Source organism: Platichthys flesus, chromosome 9 (genome assembly GCF_949316205.1).
Source record: "Platichthys flesus chromosome 9, fPlaFle2.1, whole genome shotgun sequence".
Lineage (NCBI taxonomy): Eukaryota > Metazoa > Chordata > Actinopteri > Pleuronectiformes > Pleuronectidae > Platichthys > Platichthys flesus.
In genome coordinates, this window is record NC_084953.1 from 1,384,171 (window position 1) to 1,402,743 (window position 18,573).

Here is an 18,573-nt window from a genome sequence, read left to right on the forward strand (position 1 = left end):
ACCCCAACTACAACCACCACTACACCAACTACAACAACCACTACCCCAACTACAACAACCACTACCCCAACTACAAATACCACTACCCCAACAACAACCACCACTACGCCAACTACAACTACCACTACCCCAACTACAACAACCACTACGCCAACTACAACAACCACTACCCCTACTACAACAACCACTACCCCAACTACAACCACCACTAACCCAACTACAACAACCACTACGCCAACTACAACTACCACTACCCCAACTACAACAATAACTACCCCTACAACAACAAAAACTACCCCAACTACAACAATAACTACCCCTACAACAACAACAACTACCCCAACTACAACAACTTCTACCCCTACTACAACAACCACTACCCCAACTACAACCACCACTACACCAACTACAACAACTACTACCCCAACTACAACCACCACTACGCCAATTACAACAACCACTAACCCAACTACAACAACCGATACACCAACTACAACAACCACTACCCCAACTACAACCACCACTACGCCAACTACAACAACCACTACACCAACTACAACAACCACTACCCCAACTACAACCACCACTACGCCAACTACAACAACCACTACCCCAACTACAACTACCGATTCACCAACTACAACAACCACTACCCCAACTACAACAACCACTACCCCAAGAACAACCACCACTACGCCAATTACAACAAACACTACCCCAACTACAACCACCACTACCCCAACAACAACCACCACTACGCCAACTACAACTACCACTACCCCAACTACAACAACCACTACGCCAACTACAACAACCACTACCCCTACTACAACAACCACTACCCCAACTACAACCACCACTACCCCAACTACAACAACCACTACGCCAACTACAACTACCACTACCCCAACTACAACAATAACTACCCCTACAACAACAACAACTACCCCAACTACAACAATAACTACCCCTACAACAACAACAACTACCCCAACTACAACAACTACTACCCCTACTACAACAACCACTACCCCAACTACAACCACCACTACACCAACTACAACAACTACTACCCCAACTACAACCACCACTACGCCAATTACAACAACCACTAACCCAACTACAACAACCGATACACCAACTACAACAACCACTACCCCAACTACAACCACCACTACGCCAACTACAACAACCACTACACCAACTACAACAACCACTACCCCAACTACAACCACCACTACGCCAACTACAACAACCACTACCCCAACTACAACTACCGATTCACCAACTACAACAACCAATACCCCAACTACAACAACCACTACGCCAACAACGACAACCACTACCCCTACTACAACAACCACTACGCCAACTACAACCACCACTACACCAACTACAACAACCACTACCCCAACTACAACAACCACTACCCCAACTACAACAACCACTACCCCAACTACAACAACCACTATCCCTACTACAACAACCACTACCCCAACTACAACAACCACTACCCCAACTACAACAACCACTACCCCAACTACAACCACCACTACGCCAACTACAACTACCACTACCCCAACTACAACAACTACTACCCCAACTACAACAACTACTACCCCTACTACAACAACCAATACCCCATCTACCACAACCACTACCCCAACTACAACAACCACTACCCCAACTACAACCACCACTATGCCAACTACAACAACCACTAACCCAACTACAACAACCACTACCCCAACTACAACAACCACTACCCCAACTACAACAACCACTACCCCAACTACAACAACCACTACCCCAACTACAACAACCACTACCCAAACTACAACAACAACTACCCCAACTACAACAACAACCACTACCCCAACTAAAACAACTACTACCCCAACTACAACCACCACTACGCCAATTACAACAACCACTTACCCAACTACAACAACCACAACCCCAACTATAACTACCACTACTCCAACTACAACAACCACTACCCCAACTACAACAACCACTATCCCTACTTCAACAACCACTACCCCAACTACAACCACCACTACGCCAACTACAACAACCACTACCCCAACTACAACAACCACTACCCCAACTACAACAACCACTACCCCAACTACAACAGCCACTACACCAACTACAACTACCACTACCCCAACTACAACAACAACTACCCCTACTACAACAACCACTACCCCAACTACAACCACCACTACGCTACCTACAACAACCAATACCCCAACTACAACAACCACTACGCCAACTACAACAACCACTACCCCAACTACCGATACAACAACTACAACAACCACTACCCCAACTACAACAACCACTACCCCAACTACAACAACCACTACCCCAACTACAACAACCACTATCCCTACTACAACAACCACTACCCCAACTACAACAACCACTACCCCAACTACAACAACCACAACCCCAACTATAACTACCACTACTCCAACTACAACAACCACTACCCCAACTACAACAACCACTATCCCTACTTCAACAACCACTACCCCAACTACAACCACCACTACGCCAACTACAACAACCACTACCCCAACTACAACAACCACTACCCCAACTACAACAACCACTACCCCAACTACAACAGCCACTACACCAACTACAACTACCACTACCCCAACTACAACAACAACTACCCCTACTACAACAACCACTACCCCAACTACAACCACCACTACGCTACCTACAACAACCAATACCCCAACTACAACAACCACTACGCCAACTACAACAACCACTACCCCAACTACCGATACAACAACTACAACAACCACTACCCCAACTACAACAACCACTACCCCAACTACAACAACCACTACCCCAACTACAACAACCACTATCCCTACTACAACAACCACTACCCCAACTACAACAACCACTACCCCAACTACAACAACCACTACCCCAACTACAACAACCACTACCCCAACTACAACAACAACTACCCCAACTACAACAACCACTACCCCAACTACTAGCACTACCCCAACAACAACAACCACTACGCCATCTACGACAACCACTACCCCTACTACAACAACCACTACGCCAACTACAACAACCACTATCCCTACTACAACAACCACTACCCCTACTACGACAACCACTACCCAAACTACAACCACCACTACACCAACTACAACAACCACTACCCCAACTACAACAACCACTACCCCAACTACAACAACCACTACCCCAACAACAACCACCACTACGCCAACTACAACTACCACTACCCCAACTACAACAACCACTACGCCAACTACAACAATCACTACCCCTACTACAACAACCACTACCCCAACTACAACCACCACTACCCCAACTACAACAACCACTACGCCAACTACAACTACCACTACCCCAACTACAACAATAACTACCCCTACAACAACAACAACTACCCCAACTACAACAACTACTACCCCTACTACAACAACCACTACCCCAACTACAACCACCACTACACCAACTACAACAACCACTACACCAACTGCAACAACCACTATCCCTACTACAACAACCACTACCCCAACTACAACAACCACTACCCCAACTACACCAACCACTACCCCAACTACAACCACCACTACGCCAACTACAACTACCACTACCCCAACTACAACAACTACTACCCCTACTACAACAACCAATACCCCATCTACAACAACCACTACCCCAACTACAACAACCACTACCCCAACTACAACCACCACTATGCCAACTACAACAACCACTAACCCAACTACAACAACCACTACCCCAACTACAACAACCACTACCCCAACTAAAACCACCACTACGCCAACTACAACAACCACTACCCCAACTACAACAACCACTACCCCAACAACAACCACCACTACGCCAATTACAACAACCACTAACCCAACTACAACAACCGATACACCAACTACAACAACCACTACCCCAACTACAACAACCACTACCCCAACTACAACCACCACTACCCCAACTACAACAACCACTACCCCAACTACAACAACCACTACCCCAACTACAACAACCACTATCCCTACTACAACAACCACTACCCCAACTACAACAACCACTACCCCAACTACAACAACCACTACCCCAACTACAACAACCACTACCCCAACTACAACAACAACTACCCCAACAACAACAACCACTACCCCAACTACAAGCACTACCCCAACTACAACAACCACTACCCAAACTACAACAACCACTACCCCAACTACAACAACCACTACCCCAACTACAACCACCACTACCCCTACAACCATGGCCCTAACTATTACAACCACAACTCCAACTACAACAACCACTACCCCAACTACAACTACCACTACCCAAACTACAACAACAACTACACCAACTACAACAACCACTACCCCAACTACAACAACCACTACCCCAACTACAACCACCACTACACTACCTACAACAACCACTATCCCAACTACAACAACAACTACGCCTACAACAACAACCACTACCCCAATTACAACAACTACTACCCCTACTACAACAACCACTACCCCAACTACAACAACCACTACCCCAACTACAACAACCACTACCCCAACTACAACAACCACTACCCAAACTACAACAACAACTACCCCAACTACAACAACAACCACTACCCCAACTACAACAACTACTACCCCAACTACAACAACTACTACCCCTACTACAACAACCAATACCCCATCTACCACAACCACTACCCCAACTACAACAACCACTACCCCAACTACAACCACCACTATGCCAACTACAACAACCACTAACCCAACTACAACAACCACTACCCCAACTACAACAACCACTACCCCAACTACAACAACCACTACCCCAACTACAACAACCACTACCCCAACTACAACAACCACTACCCAAACTACAACAACAACTACCCCAACTACAACAACAACCACTACCCCAACTAAAACAACTACTACCCCAATTACAACAACCACTTACCCAACTACAACAACCACAACCCCAACTATAACTACCACTACTCCAACTACAACAACCACTACCCCAACTACAACAACCACTATCCCTACTTCAACAACCACTACCCCAACTACAACCACCACTACGCCAACTACAACAACCACTACCCCAACTACAACAACCACTACCCCAACTACAACAACCACTACCCCAACTACAACAGCCACTACACCAACTACAACTACCACTACCCCAACTACAACAACAACTACCCCTACTACAACAACCACTACCCCAACTACAACCACCACTACGCTACCTACAACAACCAATACCCCAACTACAACAACCACTACGCCAACTACAACAACCACTACCCCAACTACCGATACAACAACTACAACAACCACTACCCCAACTACAACAACCACTACCCCAACTACAACAACCACTACCCCAACTACAAAAACCACTATCCCTACTACAACAACCACTACCCCAACTACAACAACCACTACCCCAACTACAACAACCACTACCCCAACTACAACAACCACTACCCCAACTACAACAACAACTACCCCAACTACAACAACCACTACCCCAACTACTAGCACTACCCCAACAACAACAACCACTACGCCATCTACGACAACCACTACCCCTACTACAACAACCACTACGCCAACTACAACAACCACTATCCCTACTACAACAACCACTACCCCTACTACGACAACCACTACCCAAACTACAACCACCACTACACCAACTACAACAACCACTACCCCAACTACAACAACCACTACCCCAACTACAACAACCACTACCCCAACAACAACCACCACTACGCCAACTACAACTACCACTACCCCAACTACAACAACCACTACGCCAACTACAACAATCACTACCCCTACTACAACAACCACTACCCCAACTACAACCACCACTACCCCAACTACAACAACCACTACGCCAACTACAACTACCACTACCCCAACTACAACAATAACTACCCCTACAACAACAACAACTACCCCAACTACAACAACTACTACCCCTACTACAACAACCACTACCCCAACTACAACCACAACTACACCAACTACAACAACCACTACACCAACTGCAACAACCACTATCCCTACTACAACAACCACTACCCCAACTACAACAACCACTACCCCAACTACACCAACCACTACCCCAACTACAACCACCACTACGCCAACTACAACTACCACTACCCCAACTACAACAACTACTACCCCTACTACAACAACCAATACCCCATCTACAACAACCACTACCCCAACTACAACAACCACTACCCCAACTACAACCACCACTATGCCAACTACAACAACCACTAACCCAACTACAACAACCACTACACCAACTACAACAACCACTACCCCAACTAAAACCACCACTACGCCAACTACAACAACCACTACCCCAACTACAACAACCACTACCCCAACAACAACCACCACTACGCCAATTACAACAACCACTAACCCAACTACAACAACCACAACCCCAACTACAACAACCACTAATCCAACTACAACAACCACTACCCCAACTACAACAACCACTACCCCAACTACAACCACCACTACGCCAACTACAACAACCACTACCCCAACTACAACAACCACTACCCCAACTACAACAACCACTACCCCAACAACAACCACCACTACGCCAATTACAACAACCACTAACCCAACTACAACAACCGATACACCAACTACAACAACCACTACCCCAACTACAACAACCACTACCCTAACTACAACTACCGATACACCAACTACAACAACCACTACCCTAACTACAACAACCACTACACCAACTACAACAACCACTACCCCAACTACAACCACCACTACCCCAACTACAACAACCACTACCCCAACTACAACAACCACTACCCCAACTACAACAACCACTATCCCTACTACAACAACCACTACCCCAACTACAACAACCACTACCCCAACTACAACAACCACTACCCCAACTACAACAACCACTACCCCAACTACAACCACCACTACACTACCTACAACAACCACTATCCCAACTACAACAACCACTACGCCTACAACAACAACCACTACCCCAATTACAACAACCACTACCCCAACTACAACAACCACTATCCCTACTACAACAACCACTACCCCAACTACAACAACCACTACCCCAACTACAACAACAACTACCCCAACTACAACAACCACTACCCCAACTACAAGCACTACCCCAACAACAACAACCACTACGCCAACTACGACAACCACTATCCCTACTACAACAACCACTACCCCTACTACGACAACCACTACCCCAACTACAACCACCACTACACCAACTACAACAACCACTACCCCAACTACAACAACCACTACCCCAACTACAACAACCACTACCCCTACTACGACAACCACTACCCCAACTACAACCACCACTACACCAACTACAACAACCACTACCCCAACTACAACCACCACTACCCCAACTACAACAACCACTACGCCAACTACAACTACCACTACCCCAACTACAACAATAACTACCCCTACAACAACAACAACTACCCCAACTACAACAACTACTACCCCTACTACAACAACCACTACCCCAACTACAACCACCACTACACCAACTACAACAACCACTACCCCAACTACACCAACCACTACCCCAACTACAACCACCACTACGCCAACTACAACTACCACTACCCCAACTACAACAACTACTACCCCTACTACAACAACCAATTCCCCAACTACAACCACCACTACGCCAACTACAACAACCACTTCCCCAACTACAACAACCACTACCCCAACTACAACAACCACTACCCCAACAACAACCACCACTACGCCAATTACAACAACCACTAACCCAACTACAATAACCGATACACCAACTACAACAACCACTACCCCAACTACAACAACCACTACACCAACTACAACAACCACTACCCCAACTACAACCACCACTACGCCAACTACAACAACCACTACCCCAACTACAACAACCACTACCCCAACTACAACAACCAGTACCCCAACTACAACAACCACTACCCCAACTACAACAACCACTACCCCAACTATAACAACCAATACCCCATCTACAACAACCACTACGCCAACTACAACAACTACTACCCCAACTACTACCACCACTACGCCAACTACAACAACCACTACACCAACTACAACAACCACTACCCCAACTACAACCACTACCCCAACTACAACAACCATTACCCCTACAACCATGGCGGTAACTATAACAACCACTACTCCAACTACAACAACCACTCCGCCAACTACAACAACCACTACCCCTACTACAACAACCACTACCCCAACTACAACAACCACTACCCCAACTACAACAACCAGTACCCCAACTACAACAACCACTACCCCAACTACAACAACCACTACCCCAACTATAACAACCAATACCCCATCTACAACAACCACTACGCCAACTACAACAACTACTACCCCAACTACTACCACCACTACGCCAACTACAACAACCACTACACCAACTACAACAACCACTACCCCAACTACAACCACTACCCCAACTACAACAACCATTACCCCTACAACCATGGCGGTAACTATAACAACCACTACTCCAACTACAACAACCACTCCGCCAACTACAACAACCACTACCCCTACTACAACAACCACTACCCCAACTACAACCATCACTACGCTACCTACAACAACCACTACCCCAACTACAACAACCACTACCCCAACTACAACCACCACTACGCCAACTACAACTACCACTACCCCAACTACAACAACCACTACCCCAACTACAACATTTACTACCCATACTACAACAACCACTACCCCAACTACAACAACCACTAGCCCTACTACAACAACCACTACCCCATCTACAACAACAACTACCCCAACTACAACAACCACTACCCCAACTACAAGCACTACCCCAACTACAACAACCACTTTCCTATCTACAACTACCGGTACACCAACTACAACAACCACTACCCCAACTACAACAACCACTACACCAACTACAACAACCACTACCCCAACTACAACCACCACTACGCCAACTACAACAACCACTACCCCAACTACAACAACCACTACCCCAACTACAACAACCAGTACCCCAACTACAACAACCACTACCCCAACTACAACCACCACTACACCAACTACAACAACCACTACCCCAACTACAACAACCACTATCCCTACTACAACAACCACTACTCCAACTACAACAACCACTACCCCAACTACAACAACCACTACCCCAACTACAACAACCACTACCCTAACTACAACAACCAGTACCCCAACTACAACAACCACTACCCCAACTACAACAACCACTACCCCAACTACAACAACCACTACCCCAACTACAACAACCACTACCCTAACTACAACAACCAGTACCCCAACTACAACAACCACTACCCCAACTACAACAACCACTACCCCAACTACAACAACCACTACCCCAACTACAACCACCACTACACCAACTACAACAACCACTACCCCAACTATAACAACCAATACCCCATCTACAACAACCACTACGCCAACTACAACAACTACTACCCCAACTACTACCACCACTACGCCAACTACAACAACCACTACACCAACTACAACAACCACTACCCCAACTACAACCACTACCCCAACTACAACAACCATTACCCCTACAACCATGGCGGTAACTATAACAACCACTACTCCAACTACAACAACCACTCCGCCAACTACAACAACCACTACCCCTACAACAACAACCACTACCCCAACTACAACCATCACTACGCTACCTACAACAACCACTACCCCAACTACAACAACCACTACCCCAACTACAACCACCACTACGCCAACTACAACTACCACTCCCCCAACTACAACAACCACTACCCCAACTACAACATTTACTACCCATACTACAACAACCACTACCCCAACTACAACAACCACTATCCCTACTACAACAACCACTACCCCATCTACAACAACAACTACCCCAACTACAACAACCACTACCCCAACTACAAGCACTACCTCAACTACAACAACCACTACCCAAACTACAACAACCACTACCCCAACTACAACAACCACTATCCCTACTACAACAACCACTACCCCATCTACAACAACAACTACCCCAACTACAACAACCACTACCCCAACTACAAGCACTACCCCAACTACAACAACCACTACCCAAACTACAACAACCACTACCCCAACTACAACAACCACTACCCCAACTACAACAACCACTATCCCTACTACAACAACCACTACCCCTTCTACAACAACCACTACCCCAACTACAACAACCACTACCCCAAGTACAACAACCACTACCCCAGCTACAACCACCACTAGGCCAAATACAACAACCACCACCCCAACTACTACAACCACTACCCCAACTACAACCACCACTACGCTACCTACAACAACTACTACCCCAACTACAACAACCACTACCCCAACTACAACCACCACTACGCCAACTACAACTACCACTACCCCAACTACGACAACCACTACCCCAACTACAACAACTACTACCCATACTACAACAACCACTACCCCAACTACAACAACCACTACCCCAACTACAACAACCACTATCCCTACTACAACAACCACTACCCCTTCTACAACAACCACTACCCCAACTACAACAACCACTAGCCCAACTACAACAACCACTACCCCAACTACAACAACCACTACCCCAACTACAACAACCACTACCCCAACTACAACCACCAGTACGCCAACTACAACAGCCACTACCCCAACAACCATGGCCGTAACTATAACAACCACAACTCCAACTACAACAACCACTACCCCAACTACAACTACCACTACCCCAACTACAACAACCACTACCCCTACTACAACAACCACTACCCCAACTACAACAACCACATCCCCAACTACAACCACCACTACGCCAACTACAACTACCACTATCCCTACTACAACAACCACTACCCCAACTACAACAACCACTATCCCAACTACAACAACCACTATCCCTACTACAACAACCACTACGCTACCTACAACAACCACTACCCCAACTACAACAACCACTACCCCAACTACAACAACCACTACCCCAACTACAACAACCACTATCCCTACTACAACAACTACTACCCATACTACAACAACCACTACCCCAACTAAAACAACCACATCCCCAACTACAACCACCACTACGCCAACTACAACTACCACTATCCCTACTACAACAACCACTACCCCAACTACAACAACCACTACCCCAACTACAACAACCACTATCCCTACTACAACAACCACTACGCTACCTACAACAACCACTACCCCAACTACAACAACCACTACGCCTACAACAACAACCACTACCCCAATTACAACAACCACTACCCCAGCTACAACCACCACTAGGCCAAATACAACAACCACCAGCCCAACTACAACAAACACTACCCCAACTACAACAACAACTACCCCAACTACAACAACCACTACCCCAACTACAACAACCACTACCCCAACTACAACCACCAGTACGCCAACTACAACAACCACTAACACAACAACCATGGCCTTAACTATAACACCCACAACTCCAACTACAACTACCACTACCCCAACTACAACAACCACTACCCCTACTACAACAACCACTACCCCAACTACAACAACCACTACCCCAACTACAACCAGCACTACGCCAACTACAACTACCACTACCCCTACTACAAAAACCACTACCCCAACTACAACAACGACTACCCCAACTACTACCACCACTACGCCAACTACAACAACCACTACACCAACTACAACAACCACTACCCCAACTACAACCACTACCCCAACTACAACAACCATTACCCCTACAACCATGGCGGTAACTATAACAACCACTACTCCAACTACAACAACCCCTCCGCCAACTACAACAACTACTACCCATACTACAACAACCACTACCCCAACTACAACAACCACTATCCCTACTACCACAACCACTACCCCATCTACAACAACAACTACCCCAACTACAACAACCACTACCCCAACTACAAGCACTACCCCAACTACAACAACCACTACCCAAACTACAACAACCACTACCCCAACTACAACAACCACTACCCCAACTACAACAACCACTATCCCTACTACAACAACCACTACCCCTTCTACAACAACCACTACCCCAACTACAACAACCACTACCCCAACTACAACAACCACTACCCCAACTACAACAACCACTACCCCAACTACAACCACCAGTACGCCAACTACAACAGCCACTACCCCAACAACCATGGCCGTAACTATAACAACCACAACTCCAACTACAACAACCACTACCCCAACTACAACTACCACTACCCCAACTACAACAACCACTACTTCTACTACAACAACCACTACCCCAACTACAACAACCACATCCCCAACTACAACAACCACTACGCCAACTACAACTACCACTATCCCTACTACAACAACCACTACCCCAACTACAACAACCACTACCCCAACTACAACAACCACTATCCCTACTACAACAACCACTACGCTACCTACAACAACCACTACCCCAACTACAACAACCACTACCCCAACTACAACAACCACTACCCCAACTACAACAACCACGATCCCTACTACAACAACTACTACCCATACTACAACAACCACTACCCCAACTACAACAACCACTATCCCTACTACAACAACCAATACCCCAACTACAACAACAACTACCCCAACTACAACAACCACTACCCCAACTACAAGCACTACCCCAACTACAACAACCACTACCCAAACTACAACAACCACTACCCCAACTACAACAACCACCACCCCAACTACAACAACCACTATCCCTACTACAACAACCACTACCCCTTCTACAACAACCACTACCCCAACTACAACAACCACTACCCCAACTACAACAACCACTACCCCAACTACAACAACCTCTACCCCAACTACAACAACCACTACCCCAACAACCATGGCAGTAACTATAACAACCACAACTCCAACTACAACAACCACTACCCCAACTACAACTACCACTACCCCAACTACAACAACCACTACCCCTACTACAAAAACCACTACCCCAACTACAACAACCACATCCCCAACTACAACCACCACTACGCCAACTACAACTACCACTATCCCTACTACAACAACCACTACCCCAACTACAACAACCACTACCCCAACTACAACAACCACTATCCCTACTACAACAACCACTACGCTACCTACAACAACCACTACCCCAACTACAACAACCACTACCCCAACTACAACAACCACTACCCCAACTACAACAACCACTATCCCTACTACAACAACCACTACGCTACATACAACAACCACTACCCAAACTACAACAACCACTACCCCAACTACAGCCACCACTACGCCAACTACAACAACCACTTCCCCAACAACGATGGCCGTAACTATAACAACCACAACTCCAACTACAACAACCACTACCCCAACTACAACTACCACTACCCCAACTACAACAACCACTACCCCTACTACAACAACCACTACCCCAACTACAACAACCACTACCCCAACTACAACCACCACTACACCAACTACAACTACCACTACCCCAACTACAACAACCACTACCCCAACTATAACAACCAATACCCCATCTACAACAACCACTACGCCAACTACAACAACCATTGCCCCAACTACAACAACCACTACCCCAACTACAACAACCACTACCCCAACTACACCAACAACTACCCCAACTACAACAACAACTACCCCAACTACAACCACTACTACCCCAGCTACAACCACCACTATCCCTACTACAACCACCACTGCCCCAACTACAACAACCACTATCCCAACTACAACCACCACTACGCCAACTACAACAACCATTACCCCAACTACAACAACCACTACCCCAACTACAACAACCACTACCCCTACTACAACCACTACCCCAACTACAACAACCACTACCCCAACTACAACCACTACCCCAACTACAACAACCACTACCCCAACTACAACCACCACTACGCCACCTACAACAACCACTACCCCAACTACAACAACCACTACCCCAACTACAACCACCACTACGCCAACTACAACTACCACTACCCCAACTACAACAACCACTACCCCAACTACAACAACTACTACCCATACTACAACAACCACTACCCCAACTACAACAACCACTATCCCTACTACAACAACCACTACCCCAACTACAACAACCACTACCCCAACTACAACAACCACTACCCCAACTACAACAACCACTACCCCAACTACAACCACCAGTACGCCAACTACAACAGCCACTACCCCAACAACCATGGCCGTAACTATAACAACCACAACTCCAACTACAACAACCACTACCCCAACTACAACTACCACTACCCCAACTACAACAACCACTACCCCTACTACAACAACCACTACCCCAACTACAACAACCACATCCCCAACTAAAACCACCACTACGCCAACTACAACTACCACTATCCCTACTACAACAACCACTACCCCAACTACAACAACCACTACCCCAACTACAACAACCACGACCCGAACTACAACAACCACTACCTCAAAAACAACAACCACTACCCCAACAACAAAAACCACTACTCCGACTACAACAAACACTACCCCAACGACAACAACTACCACCCCAGCTTCAACAACCAGGACCCCAGCAGCTACAACTACAACAACCACTGCCAGCGATGCCTGTTGTGTCAGAATGGGAATGCTGCATCTGCTGATTGGACTACTAATTTTCATCCTGTTTTAGATTTCAAAACAAAAGTGGATGAACCTTTGAATCCACTGGAGGGACTCTGAGAGAACCTTTAGAAGTCTGGTCTTTGGTACACAGATTATAAAATACCTATTTAGTCAAAAGGGCCTAGGGTCTGGGTGAAGTTAAAGTGAGCTAAATCAGCACCAATGATATAGACACACACATACAAAACGTTTACTTTTGTTCAATTTAATAGCCTTAATTTGACTGAAACATAAATAGCTTCACAGGGAATATACTCACTTGGGATTTCTTCACAAATCTGTGTTTATTTTTGAATTGGCCTGAACACTATTATACATTTGATCTTATTTAACTAACCTTATTTAATATTATTATAATACTACATTTTTTTCGTAAAAGAAAGTCACACATCAGGATACATTTACATCACATTTACTATTTAACTTTTTTTTAGGCTTTATTTCATGCTTCAAGTGGGAGTTTTTCTTCATTTTCCCCACTATTTAATATTATTTTAATCTCATATATTTATGCCAATGTGAATCAGTACAGGTGTGAAATTCCAATCAAATAAAATGCCATTGTTTCTTTTAATTATCTTAGTTAATTTATAATTTTTGGTTTTTCTTCAGACTTATTTCATGAAAATTTAGGAAAATACTTATGGTTAGCATAAGTATTTGTGGTTACTCTTTTGTATATGACACAATTGCTTTCACATTAGATTAAGGCCACTAAAGATGGGAATGATTATAAATGTGTGTTATTACACAAAAGAAGAAAATATTTACTGCATTATATATTGTAATCATTCATTAAACTACAAAAAAAACAACTTCATTACTGCTGTCAATCTTCTTCCTGATAAAATCATATCTGGACCAGCTTCATCAAATAAAAATTGTTACATTTTCCTAGCTGCTTTAGTAGAGAAACCATTTCAATTCTAGATAGGGACATAAATCCATTATCCATTAACCACCGTTGCTTAAATCGGTCCTAAATTTAAGACGTTGAGATCATAAAAATACGATTGTGATTCTGGAGGTATGGGTTGGCCTGGTCTTACGAGAGAGGAGCTTTACTAGTCAGACACAACGTATTTTTAATCGGGCACAAATAACGGAAGGCTGTTACGAATAAAGACTTTGGAAGAGGAAATTACTAAATAATAATATAATAATTATAAATTAATATTGATTATATAATATAGGGAGTTCTACATAAGGAACTAGTGTGAATAAAATGTGTGTCTGTGAAAACTAGAGAGGAGGAGAGGAAAAAGAGTCAAGGTCAGCTTGCTGACTGAGACAGAGAGGGAAATGTCTGACTGAGAGAGACAGAAATACTACAAAAACTACACCAGAGGCGATTTATGCCTGCCATTTGAATGTATGTTGTATGTATGGATGTGAGGGTATACGTGTAAAGGGACTTGCCAAAGAAAGTGAAAGAATGTTGACTGAAGGTTTGAGAGATGAAGTAAGACTAGAAAGATAAAGTTAGGGTTAGGAAGGAGAAAGATCTGTAAGAGCAAGAGTTTTCAATCCAATGATATCCCTGTAAGACCCAAATATAGAAAAACCTAAACAAAAAATGATTTGACCTTTCAGATCATGTTGTATGAGGCCTTTGATGCAGAAATGAAAGATTTAAAAAAAAAACAACGTTTATGTACGTTTTTAGAGAAATGTTGTAATATTGCAACATTGGGCTTAGTTGGGAGCAGGATTTCTGTATTTGTACTAACGTTGTGTGAACAATTCAGAACAACTAAGGGTTCATTTGCAGGGTTGATTGCTTACTTAGCCCCATAACGGTATATAACATTAATAATAATCACACATTAGTCATATTTTTATGAAGTCATTTATTAAAATTATTAAAAATATTAAACAAGATAAAACTCTTAAAAAGCGCGTTTTTTCCCTCTTTTTTTCTTTTTATGACATTGGTCATGAAGACTTTCATTGGTGGTGAAAGTCCCAAAAACAGTCCCTGTTGTCTAAAAAGCAAAGGCGAACATCACACTTTCTGCATTGCGTGTTGGTGTATCCTTTATTGCACTGTCTGCAGCATCCTCTCCCTGTCTTCCTTGGGAAATTACCAACTAGGTCCTTGCGTACATCCAATGGGAGGTTTGCACATCTCTTGGATGGCCTCTTCTGAGCATTCAGAGGGCTTCCTGATATCCAGACCAGAAAAATCTGTGTTGGGACTGATGAAATCTTTTTTTCAGCCAGCGATACCTGTCACGGGGCATGGTGTGTTTCCTTGTTTTTGGCTCGATGTCCACGTAATTATCAGCTGGACAGACCATGGGTGGTTGGTTTTCTTTGTCCACTTCTTTACAGACATCTTCATCGGAGTCTTCATCACTCTCATCTGTGTCACTGATTTCAATCTCAACCTCACTCTCTCCATTTTGGACCAGGTCAATAACATCCTGCACCATGTATCGCGGCTATTGTAGTACATAACCTAAAGGAATAGATAGGGTGGTGGACCAAGTGCTCAGGGTAGAAATGTTTTCCATGCAGACAATACTGTGTGCCTGGTAAGTCGCTTTGGACAAAAGCGTCTGCTAAATTCCCTAAATGTAAATGTTAATGTAAATGGTTTAATGGCTCTAATTATCATACTAAAAGGAAAACATGCTTCCCCCCACTTACATCCACAGCCCACATTCAGGAACATTCCTGTCCCCAGAACTGAAATGTTCCATGGACGAAGTCATGGAATTTTAGGTCAGGCTGATCAAATTAACTACATTTTTTAGAGATAAAACTTTTAAATCAGTCAAATTTGACCAGAACACAACACAAGGGTAGAATGTATACTATCCATGTATAAAGAAAATACATTATTATATAATAAGTTCTAAAATAAATTTGATGCATCTATTCCACACTAACTACATATGTACATGCTCTAGACATTATAATAACAAACAAAAAAAATATAAAAGACATTTTACTTACATGCATCTGATGAATCCAGTTCAATGAAACCAAAAGATGTTGTTCGAAGGAAACCTTGAGCGGTTGTGTGAGTTCATGGCCGTGACTTATAAACAAATGTGTGACTTATAAACAAATGTACGATCCAATAACATTGTGAGACTGAACAATAGGACCCAATGACTATGAAAATGTGGTAAAAAAAACAAGAAAAAAAAAGCCAGATTGTTTTTTAGGATGGTTAAAGGTAACGTTGTAATTTTACAACAAGGGGTGCTACAGGGATATCTTGCTCTGAGATGGATAATAGAATGTAAAACATGAGTGGTTAAGAAAGTAGGGGAAGAGATGTAGGATAGAATGATTTTGTACGTGCACAAGAGGATGAAAGGAGGGAGATAAGCGTGTTTGGGAGTCGGAAAGCCATCTGGGGAAGGCCAAAATCCTAACAGCTTGACACTGGTGTTGAGATCATAAGGAGGCTTGGGTGTTGGTTGGTTTGTTTGTTTGTTTGTTTGTTTATGTGTTTATTTGTTTGATGTTTTGTGAGACCTTTTTTTCTTAACATCCAATACTAACTTAATTTGAAAGATGTTAAGCTCTACTTATGCTTTTTGTTTTTATTTTATCATGAAGGAAAGTGTGACAAAATTACTTTTAT

General features: G+C 44.3%; 2 protein-coding genes across 2 annotated transcripts in view; both read left to right on the plus strand.

The window, feature by feature from the left end:
- LOC133961170 (phospholipase A2 inhibitor and Ly6/PLAUR domain-containing protein-like) overlaps window positions 1-15,770 on the plus strand; it is a gene marked incomplete at its 5' end in the record, with an annotated part of 28,901 nt that extends 13,131 nt beyond the window's left edge. Inside the window, one exon of the mRNA XM_062396187.1 lies at window positions 14,885-15,770. Coding sequence (XP_062252171.1) covers window positions 14,885-14,979 — 95 coding nt within the window. The remainder of the gene's footprint in view (window positions 1-14,884) is intronic.
- On the plus strand, window positions 4,324-11,544 carry LOC133960415 (integumentary mucin C.1-like; the record flags this gene model as incomplete). The annotated part of the gene is made up of 2 exons (XM_062395004.1): window positions 4,324-4,377; window positions 11,218-11,544. Coding segments are annotated over exons 1-2 (381 nt in total), but the record flags the coding sequence as incomplete, so codon positions are not given.
- Window positions 15,771-18,573: the final 2,803 nt, after the last annotated feature.